Source organism: Nicotiana tabacum, chromosome 12 (genome assembly GCF_000715075.1).
Source record: "Nicotiana tabacum cultivar K326 chromosome 12, ASM71507v2, whole genome shotgun sequence".
NCBI lineage: Eukaryota > Viridiplantae > Streptophyta > Magnoliopsida > Solanales > Solanaceae > Nicotiana > Nicotiana tabacum.
Genome location: NC_134091.1, coordinates 108,692,068 through 108,707,469, shown reverse-complemented (window position 1 = coordinate 108,707,469; position 15,402 = coordinate 108,692,068). Strand labels below are relative to the sequence as shown.

The window sequence follows — 15,402 nt, the reverse complement described above, 5'->3', positions numbered from 1 at the left end:
GCCCCCAATCCAATACCAATAAATCAATAAGCTATTGGTTCGATTTGATTTGGTTAACAGTTTCGATTAGATTTTGAACAACACACCCTAGAAAGAGGTATAAATAAAGCTAAGAAGATAATAGGAGTAGTAAATATTCATAAAGTCAAATCTAACTTACCAGCAAATTTTTTAAAAAATTAGAATTTTAAATCAACAAGGAAATAGTATCAAGGCTTGAACTCCTATGTGCAGAGTACTTTTGGGATCAACAATGTGTCCACTAGACAAATTCCAAGAGTAAATTGGATTAAAGTTGAGAATACTGCTGATGTGCAAATTAGGCTGTGGACATTTCTTCGAATAAAAAATATAATAATAATAATAAAAGAAAAGTAAAAAATAAAAAAACAAAGCAGCTGGAAAACTATAAGAGACATTCTTCTCCGGCAAAGCATCTTCCCTCCCCATCCACTTTTTTCATTTTCTCTCTCCTCACTCTCCCACCCCCACACACATGGAACCCCCACTACTATCCGGCGGCCCACCGATTTCTACCACCGTTACAACGGCGTCGGTGGTTGGACCTATGACACAGCCACCACCACCGACGTCATCGTTACATCTAAACAACTACGCCAACTCACTAGATTCCGCCTCCCCAAAGTCACGCAACTCCAACTCCTGGGACGATCAGCAACCGGCTAACGCCGGTGGCGGCGGAAAGCTCCGCCTCATGTGCAGCTACGGCGGACACATAATCCCTCGCCCACACGATAAATCCCTTTGCTACATCGGCGGCGACACCCGGATCTTCGTCGCCGACCGCCGTACTTCTCTCTCCGACCTTTCCTCCCGCCTTTCCAAAACCCTCCTTTCCGGCCGTCCGTTTTGGCTTAAATACCAGCTCCCTAACGAAGACCTAGATTCCTTAATCTCCGTTACCACCGACGAAGACCTCGAAAACATGATCGAAGAATACGACCGTGTCACAAAAACGTCGCGTATCCGTGTTTTCCTCTTCACCAGTGAGTTCGATTCGGTATCTTCGATCGGGTCGCTTCTAGAAAGTTCAACAAAATCGGAGGATTGGTTCGTACACGCGTTGAATAATGGGGGAAATTCTGGTTCTATAACAACTACTAAGGTGTTTTCTGAATCTTCCTCAGTGAATTGTCTTCTAGGTCTTGATGATGATGTGAATTGTAACGTAAAGGGTGAAAAAAATGTGAAATTAAGTGCTCAAGATGTTCAGTCAGTGCCGGATTCTCCGATGGTTGAAACGACGTCGTCCTTTGGATCGACTAATTCCACGCCGTCCCTTGCTAATTTGCCGCCGATAAAGGTACACGTGGAGGAGCATAATCAGAGGGTTGGGCTTGAAGAACAGTTTTCACAGTTAGGGGTTGGAGGCAGCAAAGTGGATTCATCTTCACCGCCGGCACCGACTGCTCCGGTTACCGGAGTTGGTTTTTCCGGTGTGCCGGTAGTGGTTGGTGGGGATTATGGAAGTCGGGTATTTTCAGATGATGAGAGATCGGAACAGAGCGTTGGTTATAGGAATCTTGGTCAAACACAGACACAGCAGCAGCAACAGCTACAGCAGCAGCCTCCACAATTGCAGCAGCCAAAGCCTGTTGTTGTTCCTTCTGATTTGCCTTCCCCCAATTCAGTTTCAAGGTAAACTTATATAGCTATTTTTCATTTTCCAATATATGGTTGTTGGAACATACCAGTTGCTTGAGAAATGTGTTATATAGTTATATGAGACTCTGTTGTTTTCATAAAATGCTCAAACAAAGGGCTCACCTTGTGCACAAAGTGCTCTCTGGTTAGTGAGAGTTGTGGGTGGGAGGGGGAGTGGCGGATTCTAAAAATACTAATGTGTCACACCTACGATTTGAATATGTGATCTAAAAGCAAATTTTGAACCTCCTTTGCCACTACACCAGAATCTTCCCTCATGTTAAATATGACTCGTAAGTTCACGTATAACCAAGAAAATTCGTTTACACCAGAATCCCTTGCCTTCCTATAGCTCAACCCGGGGGATGGGGGGTGGGGAATTGAGCTCATAAATATGCAGCTATCCCCTTTTATTTTGTAAAGGTACTTTTTTCACACCTTGCAAACTCCTGACCTACCGGTCACTAGAGGAACAAACTCTATGACTCTTTATTAAATGCTCAAATTGGTTATGAAAATTCTCTGAACTAGGATCTGTCATTTTATTTGATGCAGTGAGAGCAGTTTGTCTGGGCAAAGGCATTTCTTTTATCAAGAACCAGGGGGGCAAATTCAGTCAGGGAACAATAGGGTTTCCGTCAATTCAGTTGATCCAAATAATAGGCCTCAGGTACAACAGCAAGTCCAGGATGCTGGATATGCATTGCCAGTCCAATATGATCAGCACCAACAAATGTATCAACCCCAACAATATGTTCATGCTGGTCAATATATCCACCATGCCCCTTCTGGGCCTGTGCCGATGACGTCTTATTATCCTATATACCCTTCACAGCAGCAAAATCATCCTCAGCATCCTGCTCTTGACCACCAGTACCCAGTTTACTTCGTTCAATCTAGACCTTCACAAGCTTACAATTTGCCCATGCAACAAACAAATTATAGTGAGTCTGCTTCTACAATGCCTTCAAATCAACCCCAAACACCTCCCGCTCCTAATATGGCCACTCCTGCAGCAGCTTACAACCATGCTAGAAACCCTGCTGCCTCCAAACCTGAAATGAATGTTGGTGCATATAGAACAGCAGCTGCGGCAGCTCCACAATTGGTACAGATGACTTCTGGTCAGCATCAGCAGCAATATGTTGGCTACTCCCAGATTCACCATCCCTCTCAGTCAATTGCTCCTACATCCGCTGCTACTGCCAATTATGCATATGAATATTCTGATCCCACAAATGCACAAATATACTACACTCAGTCTCATGCTCCCCAGTTTGCTGCTCAATATCAAACAATAGCATCATCCCCTGCTGTCGGTTTACCCAATACGTCTTCTCAGCTTCCCTCAGAAAAAAACCAAGCAACAAATTAGAACTTCACAAGCCATGAAAGGTGAGTTGCACATGAAGAAACAATTTTGTGGCTATGGGTTTGGTTTATGTTTAAAGTTTCTGTTATAAATGCTTGGATTCTCATTATTATTGGTTTGTCAAATGTATTTGTTATAGATATAAGACAATTGGCGTTCTTGTCTTTTTTTGTGCAATCCATGAAGTGATAGCTATCTGGATCATACTGTAAAAGCTTAAACTCATATGATATCTTCCCTGTTCTATATATGTGAATTACGGAATAAATGTAATATAGTGATTGAGGGATTTAATTCAGTTGTCTTAGATTTTACCCCCTCGTGTGTGGTGTGTGGTTTATTGAGCTGTGTGCCCGCATTCCGTATGCAATTTATCTGTATCACCGTGACGTAGTAGTTAAGAACATACATGGAAACGAACATTTGCGATCTTTACCTTATGGAATAGAGTTTCATTCTTTTTGATGCTAGGATAGCTTTAAGTTCAGAATAATGTGTGAATCAGCCCAAAACTTATGTTTTACTTGATATATTAAGAAAAAGTTTGGTTGCCCTGTTGTTTCTTAGATCTAGAAACAACTTCATCCCTAGTTTTTATGGTTATTTCTTGGGACATTTTTAGATGTTTTGAATATTGAAGGGGAGCCTTGGCGTCACTAGTAAAGTTGCCTCCATGTGACCAGGAGATCACGGGTTCGAGCCGTGGAAACAGCCTTTTGCAGAGATGCAGTGTAAGGCTTACCCGCGTACAATAGACCCTTGTGGTCCGGCTCTTCCCCGAACCCCGTGCATAGCGGGAGCTTAGTGCACCAAACTGCCCTTTTTTTAATCTCGAACTAGCAATTTCACCGGTCCTAAAAAAAACTTGAATTCTTTTGATAGGACTGAAGGTAAGTCTATTGTTCTTCATGACATAGTTTTATTAAGTACAATTGTGTCACTTCATGTATAATAATTTTGTACAATCATTCTTAATTTGAAAAACTACAAACTATCCCTACAAGTAATCTGCTTATCTTCAAAAAAATAAATTGATATAGTTAACAGAAAGTTTAGTTACAGTTTATCTGGTAAAGTTATCATTCTTCACCTTCTTTTGGATTTGGGACCCTAAGATACGGATCCTGGTAGAATGATAGTACTAAATGCCCTCTTGTGTTCTATTGGTGAAGATTTAGTTCATGAATGCTCTTGTTTCTTATTTAGAATGACAGCAAGAACTTCATTAGTGCAAAAATGTTTCATCTAGTTTCGCATTTCAGGTGTTAGTTGCGTTAAGTCTCTCTCTCTGTGTCTCTGTGTGTGTGACCATAGTGCTTGCTGGCTCGTCTCCACATGATATTTCCTAATAAAGAGTTGGTTTATTTATACAAACTTAGTTTCCTTGACTTCGGTTGGCAGTTTTAAAGACCAGCCTTTCCATATTTAACTTGCAGCAAAAGTGATGATATGCTTTACACTTGCTCTATTTCGCACCTTTCAGATTTGTTGGTCTAATTTGAGTTGCAAGTAGTATTTGCTTTATTCTACAACTTTAATCAACCTTCAAACGAAAATTCAGGTGCGAATGCAAGTGCCATTAATAGACGATGAAGAACTATAGTATGACTTGTTATTAATTTGGGATGCTTGCTTTTGCATGAGAGAGTCCTGGAAGCTTCTCTATCTATCTTTGGCCGTACAATTTTACAAACATATGATAAATAACTTGTTTGAAAGTGTAGTTACACTGATTGCTTTTAAATTAAAACCTTCATTTTTTGGCAATTGATATGTGAAATGGGAAATTTTTTTCATAAGCTGCTTAGTATGAACGTGTAGCAATATTTAGTGGGTTATGTATATGTTTATTTAACCACAATTGACTGCATTTATCCTCCAGCCGAGTTTCTATCTGAAAAAGCATCTCTGCTCTCCCCCACTTGTGGGAAATCAATGGCCTTGTTGTTGTTGGCTGCATTTATCGTGTTCCTTTTGGATTTTTATAACTACTACTATCACGTTCTAGTAAAAACTGTGGGAGATTCTTATCTGTGACGGGACAAGCTGCTTTAAAGGGAAAAGTAAAAAATATTTGATCACAGGTTCTCACGCTGCTTCTGCTAATATAGCATTTCCGTTTTATCTTATTATCTTGATGCTCCTTCAATTTTGGCCATATTATGCTTAAAAATGTATGAAGCTTATGTAAATTTGTCGAGGTTAGGGGCAATTAGTTGTTTTAGACGTGGATAATTAAATTTCCGAGTCATGTATTCATTATCTTGTTGCCGACTCCTTGCAATGTCTTTGTCTGCAAATTATCATATTCTAAAGGCAGTGAGAAGCGGTTGTTGATTCCTTGTTGCTTTGATGTCTTATTTTAAACTGCAATTATTAGTAATCTGACTTTAAGGTCTTGTTGATTCCTTATTGCTTTTACGTCTTATTTTAAACTGCAATTATTAGAAATCTGACTTTAAGGTCTGATTTATGATTCTTTCAAGTAATCATATCAGAGTTTGCATTTTGTTTCTAATGTAGGTTTCTAATCTACATTGGGAAAAGTTTGTAACGATCTTTTCTTCTTTTACTTTGCATCGGGTCTAACTTGTTTAAGGTTATGAGTGTTGGATTCGACCCTGAAAGAATAGGTGAGGCCGTGAGGAATCACTTTGGATTTTTTATGCCCAAAACTTAGGTTAAAAGTTTTCCTACTAAATGGCAATCCTCCTTGGAATATCCATTATTTTGGTCTCGACCTCCATTGTTTCCTGACGAATAATGGCAGGCTGCTTGGTCTTTTCTCTCAATCAAAGCCACCTATTATTTTACTAAATAAGAAGTGTCATATGTTAATCCATACAATACTGTAAGAGCCAATTTACTAAATTTGGTACGATCACAATCAGATTATTCCTCCCATCCCATATTTCACGTTTTCTTTTCTAAAATGCAATGTATACTACTAATTTTAGGTCTCTTGGTCCTACAGAGCTATCCATTTTTGGTGATCTTTTACGATATCTACCTTGGACCCCCCCTCCCCCCCCCCCCCCACAAACCTCCCTGGCCCTGCCAAAGGGAAAAAAGAGATACTCCATTTGTTTTAATTTATGTGGCATTTTTGTTTTACCAAACTCAAGTATGTGCTCTTTGATCAATATTTAATAATATTTTTTTAATTATATTGACATGAAAAAAAATTGCTAACTTATATAATTTATAGTACTTTTTATTTAGTTTTTGAGTATCTAAATTTAATTTTAAAATATTAAATTGATTTAATTCAATTTAACTTTAAAGATTAGTCAAATTGACTTTCAAAAATAAAAAAATATCATATAAATTGAGACGGAGGCGGGGAAAAAAGAAGTTTATCGGCGCAAAAACTCAGGAGGAAATTTAAAAATGAAGAAACACCGATAACTGATGGGAGTACTTGTTTATTTTTAGCATGAAACATGAAATGGATAAGAAGAAATCAGTATAGAGAGATGACACATGTCACCCTTATTTTTAGTTGAGTCAAGGTGTACTTGATTGATTGATATTTGGGGAGTAACTTTCATATTCGCATTCTTTCGTTGTTGTAGTATAATAACTATACCACCTAGATTGTTGAGATTATTACATTTAATCATTCTAAAATAATTTTTTCTTTGTAGTTGAAAACAAATACGTATTAGTTTAACTTCTAAAAATTTAGGGCGGAACCCCATGGGAGATTAGAATCAAATCTAAACGAAAGCGGAAATAATTGGTGACATTAATCACCTAGCGTTTGGATATAAATTTGATTGAAACTTGAAAAAATGAATTTTTTAAGCTGAGATAAAAAATAATTTTTAAAAGTTAAAATTATGTTTGGACATACATTTTACTTGAAAAAAATTAAATTTTTGTGAATAGAATATTTCAAAAACTACTCTAAAACTGTTTTTGGGATTTGAAGATTTTGTTTTCAAAATCTGCCAACAAATAGTTAAAATCTATAAACAAACAGATATTTGAATAGAAAATTTGGAAGAAACTTTCAAATTTTATGACCAAACAGGAGTTTAGTACTTGGGTAAATTGTACTAGTAAGATGTAGCAGGATGAATAAATTAAAGATACATGTAAACTGTTTCAAACACTGTTACTATAAAAAAGACTTTATTTTAGACTGACTTGAGGCAACAAAAAGAAATTCAAATTCCACAGGTGGCTTCTTCTAATTTCTAGACTAAAGTCACTAAGTTATATTTTGTAACAAGAAAGTCAGTCAATTTCTTAATTATTGTGACTATCATTACTCTATTTTTTGTAACAAAAAGCTGGATAACTTTTTCATATAAAGTTATTACTAGGAGGATTGAAAGAGATATAAATTTTAGGCAAAGTTGAATAGGATTTAGGTTACAAAAGAATTTGTTAGCGACTTTAAATAATACTTAGTAATTTTTTGTGATATTTAAATAAAATTAAGTGATATTTTCATTAAAAAAAATAATTTAATGACTTTGATACAATATAAATATAATATGCAACAATAACAGTTCAATGTAATCTCACAAGTGAGATCTGTAATATAAATATAATAGGCCATCTATAAAATTATATAAGCAATTTGCAAGAGTAAGGTTACAAGAATTCTTGTGCCTCCTTCTATATATCTCCTTTTAAATTTTGTATGACCCTAATTTTAATAGCTAAAAACGACATCATTTATTTCTTTTATTACCTTACTATTTCAGAAAAGTATTATTATTATTATTATTATTATTATTGTTATCAACTATAGCTTTTATTATTATTATTATGTTGTTGTTGTTCCATAAAACTTAAATGCAAGGATAATATAAGACATAAATTCTCAAGAGTTATGAATTATCAAGTAAATTGATAACAATTTACTCTCTACAACATAAGAATTAATTAGATTTTGATTAATTATTGTTCAACAAGATTGCTTGTACGTTTTGTTTTCTTTTGCTCATATTGACTCTTTGTACGTTTTCGTTTTGTCAGTTCAATAATAATAACATAGTCCGTGCAAAAAAGAATGATTTCTTTCCTTATTTGAAAACAATTTATCTTTATATAATAATTTATAACCATACAAAATATATGTGTCTCATTTTATAATATAAGTTCAAAAATATTTTCTATTTTTTTAATTTCGTGCCCAATCAAATGAATTCATATAAATTGAAATAGAGGGAATATATAAAGTGACAAAGGAATAAAAGTAAAAGCGTGGCATGACTGTTCCTTTTATCTCAACACACACAAAAAATAAATAAATAAAAATCAAATTATACGAAAAAAAAGGCTTAGCATCTCAAAACCTTCCAAAGTCAATACACATCCTCCCTTCCAAAAGAGTAAAGATTATCAAACCAATTTCCTTATCCAATTAAAATTACCCATTTCCCGAATTCCCAAAATGGGTTATCCAATTCAATCTGATATTCGGTCGGCGATTCAAATCGCCGCCGTCTTCCGCCACAGCCACCATTACCACCACCACCTAATTTATCACCGCCGGTTACTTCCACGCGCCGTCATTTCCTACCGCAACGCTCCGAGCTGCTGCTTTACGGTGAAACTCAGAGCTTTATCCACTAATGATAGCGACACTGCAATTCAACGTGCAGCGATCCAGAGGGTTTCTAATAAGCCACCTTTATGCACTGCCGATGAACTTCACTATATCACTGTTAATAATTGCGACTGGAAACTTGCTCTTTGGCGCTACATTCCTCCTCCGCAGGTCCGATTTTTTTTGTATTAGAACCGCAACAACAACAACGACCCTGTATAATACCACTATTGGGGTATGGAGAGTGAGGTAGATAGATTGTTTCCGATAGACCCTCGACTTTCTTATTCCAACAACTCCCCACCTTCCTCTTGGAGGGACACCTTTGTCTCTTGGAGTGACTCAAACTCACTACCTCTCGGTTGGAAGTTGAGGGTGCTCACTACTAAAGCAATTGTCTTAGAACCATTGCTCATATTCTTTAAACCATAATACATAAGTACTCTTTTTCAGTTTATGTGACACAATTACTATTATGTGACATCTGTTCCAGTTTATGTGCAAAATTACTATTTGAAAGAGTCAAGTCCACAATTTTTTCACTTACTTTTTAAATATTTTGAATTGTTAATTATAGTGACATTTTTATGTACTCTCTAAATATGTGTATTTTATTTGAAAAAAATTGAAAGTTCTATGTCGGAATTCACACCGAAAATTAGATAGTTAGACTCTTATACTCTGAATCATGTCACAGAAAGTGGAACGGAGTAAGTATTATGTTTCAAAATTTCATGACATTTTTGCAGTAACATATTTGACACTTCGTTCATTTCTATATTACCTCAAATTCGTTGGACTGTTCAAATTTTTAATTTTGTGATCAATCAAATATGGCATGAAATTAGGATATTTAGGCTATCTCGACGCATTTTTAAAATTTATTGAACTATTCAAATTTTTTTAATTCTGTGTTCTATCAAATACTGTTATATAGAATGAACAGGAAGAGAAACAGTTCTGTTGCATGCATTTTTTCTTCAAAGATTTGAGCTTTGCGTTAAGGGTGTGATTTTTGATGACAACAGGTGCCGAAGAGAAATCATCCGCTGCTTCTCTTGTCTGGCGTGGGGACTAATGCTATTGGATATGACCTTGCTCCTGGGGTATTGTAATCGTCTGCCTCCTTCCCGTTCTTTGCCCCGTCATCTGTTTTGTTGTATGTGCGATGTTGCATAAAAGTAATAGTTCAGGACATACTAATATGCGGATTGATAGCTGTATAGGTGAACTGGAGCATCTTGATTGATATTTCATTGATAGTCACGTTGAATAGATCATAATGACACAAACATGGAATGTGTATATCATCAGTGCTTAGGGGATATGTCAGGTTCCGTAAAAGAATCGCTCTTTGTCTCGTATGTTTGTAAACTTACAGCATTGAATCCGTCGAATGGTTCTTGTTTCCGAATCTATTAGACTTTTATGGCATGCTCAAATTTGTCAAATTTAACTCTGGATTTGATGTCGTTCTTTCCTTATATTGGTGAAAGGACAGAAGTTCCATCTTTTCTTACTAGTTTTCCCATTCTTTATGCATTTCAAGCACATAAAAGTTGAGTCGCCTATTTAATTTCTCCCTTCTGAGCAAAAGTTGAATTCTTCATAATATGGCTGGCTGCTGTAATTACCTTCTAAAAGTCTTACATAATTCTTGGGAATCAGGAATAAAGTCATTTAATCACTGTCTTTACTTATAAAATTATTTGTGCAGTCATCTTTTGCCCGTTACATGGCTGGGGAAGGATTTGACACTTGGGTTCTTGAACTTCGAGGAGCTGGGTTGAGTGTGCAGGAATCAGATGCCACTAAAATTGAAAAGTCTGTGAACGCAGTCTCAGAACAGATGGAAGCTGCCGCTGATTATGCTACTGAGAAAGCTCTTTCTGCAGCACAGCAGTCAACAGATGTCCAGAGTACCTTGGAAGAGTCTGACATAGCTGTGGTCAAAGATGAACCCAATGCTATTTCAACAATGTGGGATGAGTCGAGAGTAGTGAACCAGCTTACAGAAACATTTATGCTCTTGTCAGAGAGAGTCTCTGGCTTCCTCAATGAAAGCCAGTCAAGGATTATGTCCGCTAAACTATTTGATCAAATATCAAAATTGTTAGAGGATTCATTTCTTTATGAACGATTTAATGAGACAAGAGGGAAGTTGTTAAGTCTGCTGGAGACAAGGCAAAACTCTGCAGTTGCTGACCAAATAAAGGATCTTAGTCAAAAGCTAGTAAATATCATTGAAGAAGGTCAACGTTCTGTTTCACCATCATTAGTTGATCTGCATGAGCGTCTAACCACTACCATAGAAGATTTCCAGAAACAGCTTGACTTGATTGTCAAGTATGATTGGGACTTTGATCATTACCTGGAAGAGGATGTCCCTGCTGCGGTGAGGTGACAGATCTCCATATTGTAGAATATAAAGATGTTAATGTCCTTGAGATGACACAACCAAAATTTTGTTTGAAATTTGGAACTCCTTTTGCCTTTTTAGTGTTCTTTTTTATTCTGATGTGTTATTGATAATTATTTTATTTCCATTCTAGATGGAATACATAAAGGCCCAAACTGCACCAAAAGATGGTAAACTTCTTGCCATTGGACATTCTATGGGAGGAATATTGCTGTATGCTAGGCAATCACAGTGTGGTAAGATTAATTTCTTGTTTATATAGAATTAACGTTGTTAACCATTGGTAATATGGCAGGTCTAGTAATGAGCCACTTAAGATAGACTAGTAAATTAACCTGCAAGAGTCTTGAAATATTGACAAGGAGTCCTTCCCGTAGTTGCAATTGGTAAGAAACAGTAATATTCAAATGTTAATTAAATAAAGAAAGCAGTCTATTTCAAGAACTTATTCCTAGAACCTGCCGGAGTTGGATGATAACACATGTTTCAAAAGATAAAATAAATCCTGTGAAATTATTAAGAAGACTCTTAGATTTTCATTCATTGGATATACTTGAAATGTAATGGAAAGTATGGAAATCTTAAGTTGGACGATAAAACATGTTTCATGAAGAGTCTCGTTACTGATTGCTCTTGTACCTTTTCTTTCAACGTGAACATATCTGAATCAAATATTTAGAATTTGATTTGTCCTCCATTCCTCTGATTCCTGTTAATGGGTACAATCTAAAAAAAAATATTTTCAGACTTCTGATTTCTTCGGGGAATCAAAATAGATATGAGAGAATTTTTATTTGTTTCTGGTTTTACCTTGGAAAGGATTGGAAGGAAGAGAAACTGGATTAGCTGCTATTGTAACTTTGGCTTCATCACTGGATTACACATCTTCTAAGTCTGCACTCAAACTGCTCCTACCCCTTGTAAGCTGAAAATAAATGTTTTCAACTCTTGTTATGCAGCAGAAAGCCCTTTCTGCATATTCCTATATTTATTTACCTTTGCTGCAGGCTGATCCTGCCCAGGCTCTCAATGTACCTGTTGTTCCTTTAGGGGCATTACTCGCTGCAGCTTATCCTCTTTCATCTCGTCCTCCTTATGTGTTGTCTTGGCTTAATGATATGATATCAGCTACAGACATGATGCATCCAGAGTTGCTGAAAAAGCTTGTCTTGAATAACTTCTGTAAGTGCTCACATGGGCAATAAGTAGACCTTTACTTTTTCATTAATCGTGAATTGTACAAATTTATGGTCATCTTGTTTTATTACTCATTTATATGGAGAGCAGGCAAGTTTCATGTTTCATCACTTAGGTTATGGATATTTGGAGTATGAGATTTAGAGACAAACAGTATGAGAAACTTACATGTTCTGAAAAATGATTCAATGACACCATCTGACTATGGCCCAAGTTGCTGTCTGCAGTGTTTGCATACCAATTGTAGCATCTATGGTTTTAAAAACGTCTTGTTCCTCTCCGCCTCTATCTGGATGATATGTTGATTATTAATTGAGCTAATCTTCCATATTTCATATACCTTCTCATGGGTATCTGTTAGGATAGCAAATGTACTCATTATTGCTAGTAGCTCATCACTCATGATAGTCATATAGTAATACAAGGAAGATCAGCTGTGAGGTTGATCTTTGGCAAGCCAAATGTGAATTTTGATTTGTAATTTTGCCTTATCGACTTCTTAGCAAAGAAGATAATAAGTGAAGACTAATTATGTTATATTTGATTCTTATTCTTATTTGTTCGCGTAAAGTATGAGCTACGGAGGACTGTTGACATCTTCAGATGGAATAAGAAAAGTACATCAACTAAACATCAGTTTTATAGCTATGTTACTCGGACTCTTCAAAAATGTTGTTGGGTGCGTGTCGAATCCTCCAAATTTAGTGCATTTCCGGAGGATCCGACACGGGTGCGGCAGCACTTTTGGAGAGTCCGAGCAACATGCTGTATAGTGCATTTCCAGCTAGATATTTTTATCTTTTGTCAACGAGCTGCATATATCAATATATTTATTTGATCTTTGGTCTACGAGCTGTTGACTCTTTGCTCCCACAAGTTCTACTCCTTGTGTAATTGTTCTCATGACACTGTGGAATGATGTTGATATATGATCTTCATTTGGAAGTGTGTTACCATCAAAGTAAGGGATAGTTGATGCATTTCTGGTTTATATAGGCTGTAGTCTGAGTGTGATTCAGAAATTTCACTTGCTTTTGTTAAAGAGTTTCTTTAGATGATCACGTCTGTCTCTATGTTCTCTTAACATTTCACATGAACCTTTCACTATAAATTTTCTAATAGATCTTCTGGCAGGTACTATTCCTGCTAAACTTATTTTGCAGCTGACTACAGCTTTTCGAGAAGGAGGACTCCGCGACAGAAGTGGTAAAATTTTCTACAAGGATAATCTTCACAAAAGCAATGTACCCGTGCTGGCTCTTGCTGGAGATAAAGACCTAATCTGCCCACCAGAAGCAGTGTATGGTATGTTTCATAGTACTTTGGCGCTCATTGTTCTGTCTGAGGATGGTAGGCTTTCTAACAATTCTTCTCTTGCAACATATTGGCTCAAGCAGAAACTGCAAAGCTCATCCCGGAGCACTTGGTTACCTACAAAGTATTGGGGGATGCTAATGGTCCGCATTTTGCTCATTATGACTTAGTGGGAGGACGCATGGTATGTAAAACTTTAATAACTTGCTTGCTTCTTTTGGAATACATAAAGGAGAACAGAATACAATATAAGCGAAGGAACTATATGGGTGATACTAACTGATTGGATTTGAACTAGTTAATTGTGTGGGAATAAATGTGAGTTTTAGAGGAACCCTAATTTGCTTTGAATGGCAAATTATTTTGTATTAGAATGAGAGGAACCTGAATAGTCCGGATTGGATATGAACGATTCTATAACCAACACTACTGATTTAGGATTGAGGCACAGTTGATTGATTGATTGATGGATAGATGGAGTACAAAAGGATGGTGAAGAATATAAAAATGCTGGAAGACGAGAGATGCCTAGTTAGTAGTTACATTGGGATACACTTTTCATTATTTTTTGTTTTCTTATGCAAACCGGAAGAGTTAAATATAACCTAGAATAGAGAATACATTATAAGTTATTTACTTTCTCAACTCCGTGAAATAGGCATCTTTCACATGTGCTTTGTTAATATTTTTCCATATGTTGTTGCATAACAGCTTTTACTGTTCCTGGTGTCTGCAGGCTGCAGAACATGTATATCCTTGTATAATCCAATTTTTAAGCCGGCATGATGAGACCAGCTAATGCCTGCACTCTAGTTTTGACCATTCTTTGGGCAGTGAGCTCCATTTTCCTTGGTGTCAAATCCGCTTGCCCTGCCTCATTCATCACATCGCATCTGGGGAAAGCTTGTTAACAAGTGACCTAAGCTTAATTATCTGACTAGTTGATCGCTCAGTTGCTACAGCCTACATGTATAAAATACCTGAAGTGTGTGGTCTTCTATTGTAGGGAGTACATATGCGAGTCCCTGAACCTGTGGAAGTCTCATGTCAAGGAAGAAATTTGACACAGATTTATACCATACCTCATTTGTAATGTATATTTAGTTGCTCATCTGTTTACAGGTTGCTTCTTTCTTTTTTGCTTACTGCCACATATTTTCCAATTATCTCATGGTTCTTTATTTTTCCTGGCAAAATGTAAAGAGACCCTTTCAATCAGAAGGGGAGAAAGTACCTATTGCAGTTAGTCACACTGGAAATAGGACAGGATTCTATCACATGAAACTTCATTATTCAATGAGATAACAAATATACAATGTTTTAGTACTATCTACCAAGGGTTGGGGATCATATCTGTTTGTCTTATTTCCTTAATCGCGCTAACAGTTTTCTCTTCCAGAAAAAACCATACATTCAATTGGATTAATGAGGGTTCTTCGGGTATGTTTTATATCTAGTATTTGAACTTGCAAGAGAGCAATATCCAGGCTTAAAAAGTAGTTTTGCTAGTTCAGGTTCTAATAGGAGGTACCTTCGTTCCTTAGCTTTTACCACCTATTTTTACCAGCTATCACTTGCCTCATTTAATTGCTTGTTGGTGTCATCTTCTTTTTGCTAAACTCTGTTTTTCCCAGTGTCACAATCACAGAAATGTTGTCACACCTCAATTGCATATATCTAGTAACAAGAAGATTAAAAATGGAAATATCGACAAATTCTTGTGGAGTTCCATTAGAGTGATGAGAGAATATTACTCATGGGGAACAATGGACATTTTTCATCTGAAGTCACAGCCTCATAGCTGCAGTTGCAATTGCTGCTAGGAAGAAGGATATGCATTTGTTTGGACAGAAATGACCCTTGAGTGCT

The 15,402-nt window shown here is 36.5% G+C and overlaps 2 protein-coding genes across 6 annotated transcripts; both read left to right on the top strand.

Moving 5' to 3' along the window:
- Positions 1-415: 415 nt before the first annotated feature.
- Positions 416-3,335, top strand: LOC107823405 (uncharacterized). Its single transcript, XM_016650043.2, has 2 exons — positions 416-1,659; positions 2,221-3,335. Exons 1-2 carry the CDS (start codon positions 497-499, stop codon positions 3,038-3,040), a joined length of 1,983 nt encoding a protein of 660 aa, XP_016505529.2. The 5' UTR covers positions 416-496; the 3' UTR covers positions 3,041-3,335.
- Positions 3,336-8,282: 4,947 nt separating this feature from the next.
- On the top strand, positions 8,283-14,862 carry LOC107823406 (uncharacterized). Of its 5 annotated transcripts, none has more exons than XR_001656627.2 (10): positions 8,283-8,774; positions 9,632-9,709; positions 10,321-10,998; positions 11,156-11,258; positions 11,842-11,942; positions 12,030-12,204; positions 13,354-13,524; positions 13,617-13,717; positions 14,270-14,447; positions 14,540-14,862. XR_001656627.2 is itself a non-coding variant. In XM_016650044.2 (9 exons), exons 1-9 carry the CDS (start codon positions 8,448-8,450, stop codon positions 14,330-14,332), a joined length of 1,797 nt encoding a protein of 598 aa, XP_016505530.1. In that variant the 5' UTR covers positions 8,283-8,447; the 3' UTR covers positions 14,333-14,862. The 5 variants fall into 5 exon arrangements, 3 of the variants coding, with proteins under 3 accessions (XP_016505530.1, XP_075082903.1, XP_016505531.1); XR_012697445.1 differs by having other exon boundaries at positions 8,340-8,774; positions 9,632-9,714; XM_016650044.2 differs by having other exon boundaries at positions 14,270-14,862.
- Positions 14,863-15,402: the final 540 nt, after the last annotated feature.

What these genes read in the sequence shown, in the direction of transcription:
- LOC107823405 (XM_016650043.2), top strand. Translation starts at nt 497, where the DNA reads ATGGAACCCCCACTACTATCCGGCGGCCCACCGATTTCTACCACCGTT. An exon ending in TCCCCCAATTCAGTTTCAAG is followed by an intron (nt 1,660 to 2,220) that starts GTAAACTTATAT and finishes TATTTGATGCAG; the next exon opens with TGAGAGCAGTTTGTCTGGGC.
- LOC107823406 (XM_016650044.2), top strand. Translation starts at nt 8,448, where the DNA reads ATGGGTTATCCAATTCAATCTGATATTCGGTCGGCGATTCAAATCGCC. An exon ending in CCCACCAGAAGCAGTGTATG is followed by an intron (nt 13,525 to 13,616) that starts GTATGTTTCATA and finishes TGGCTCAAGCAG; the next exon opens with AAACTGCAAAGCTCATCCCG. An exon ending in ACTTAGTGGGAGGACGCATG is followed by an intron (nt 13,718 to 14,269) that starts GTATGTAAAACT and finishes TGGTGTCTGCAG; the next exon opens with GCTGCAGAACATGTATATCC.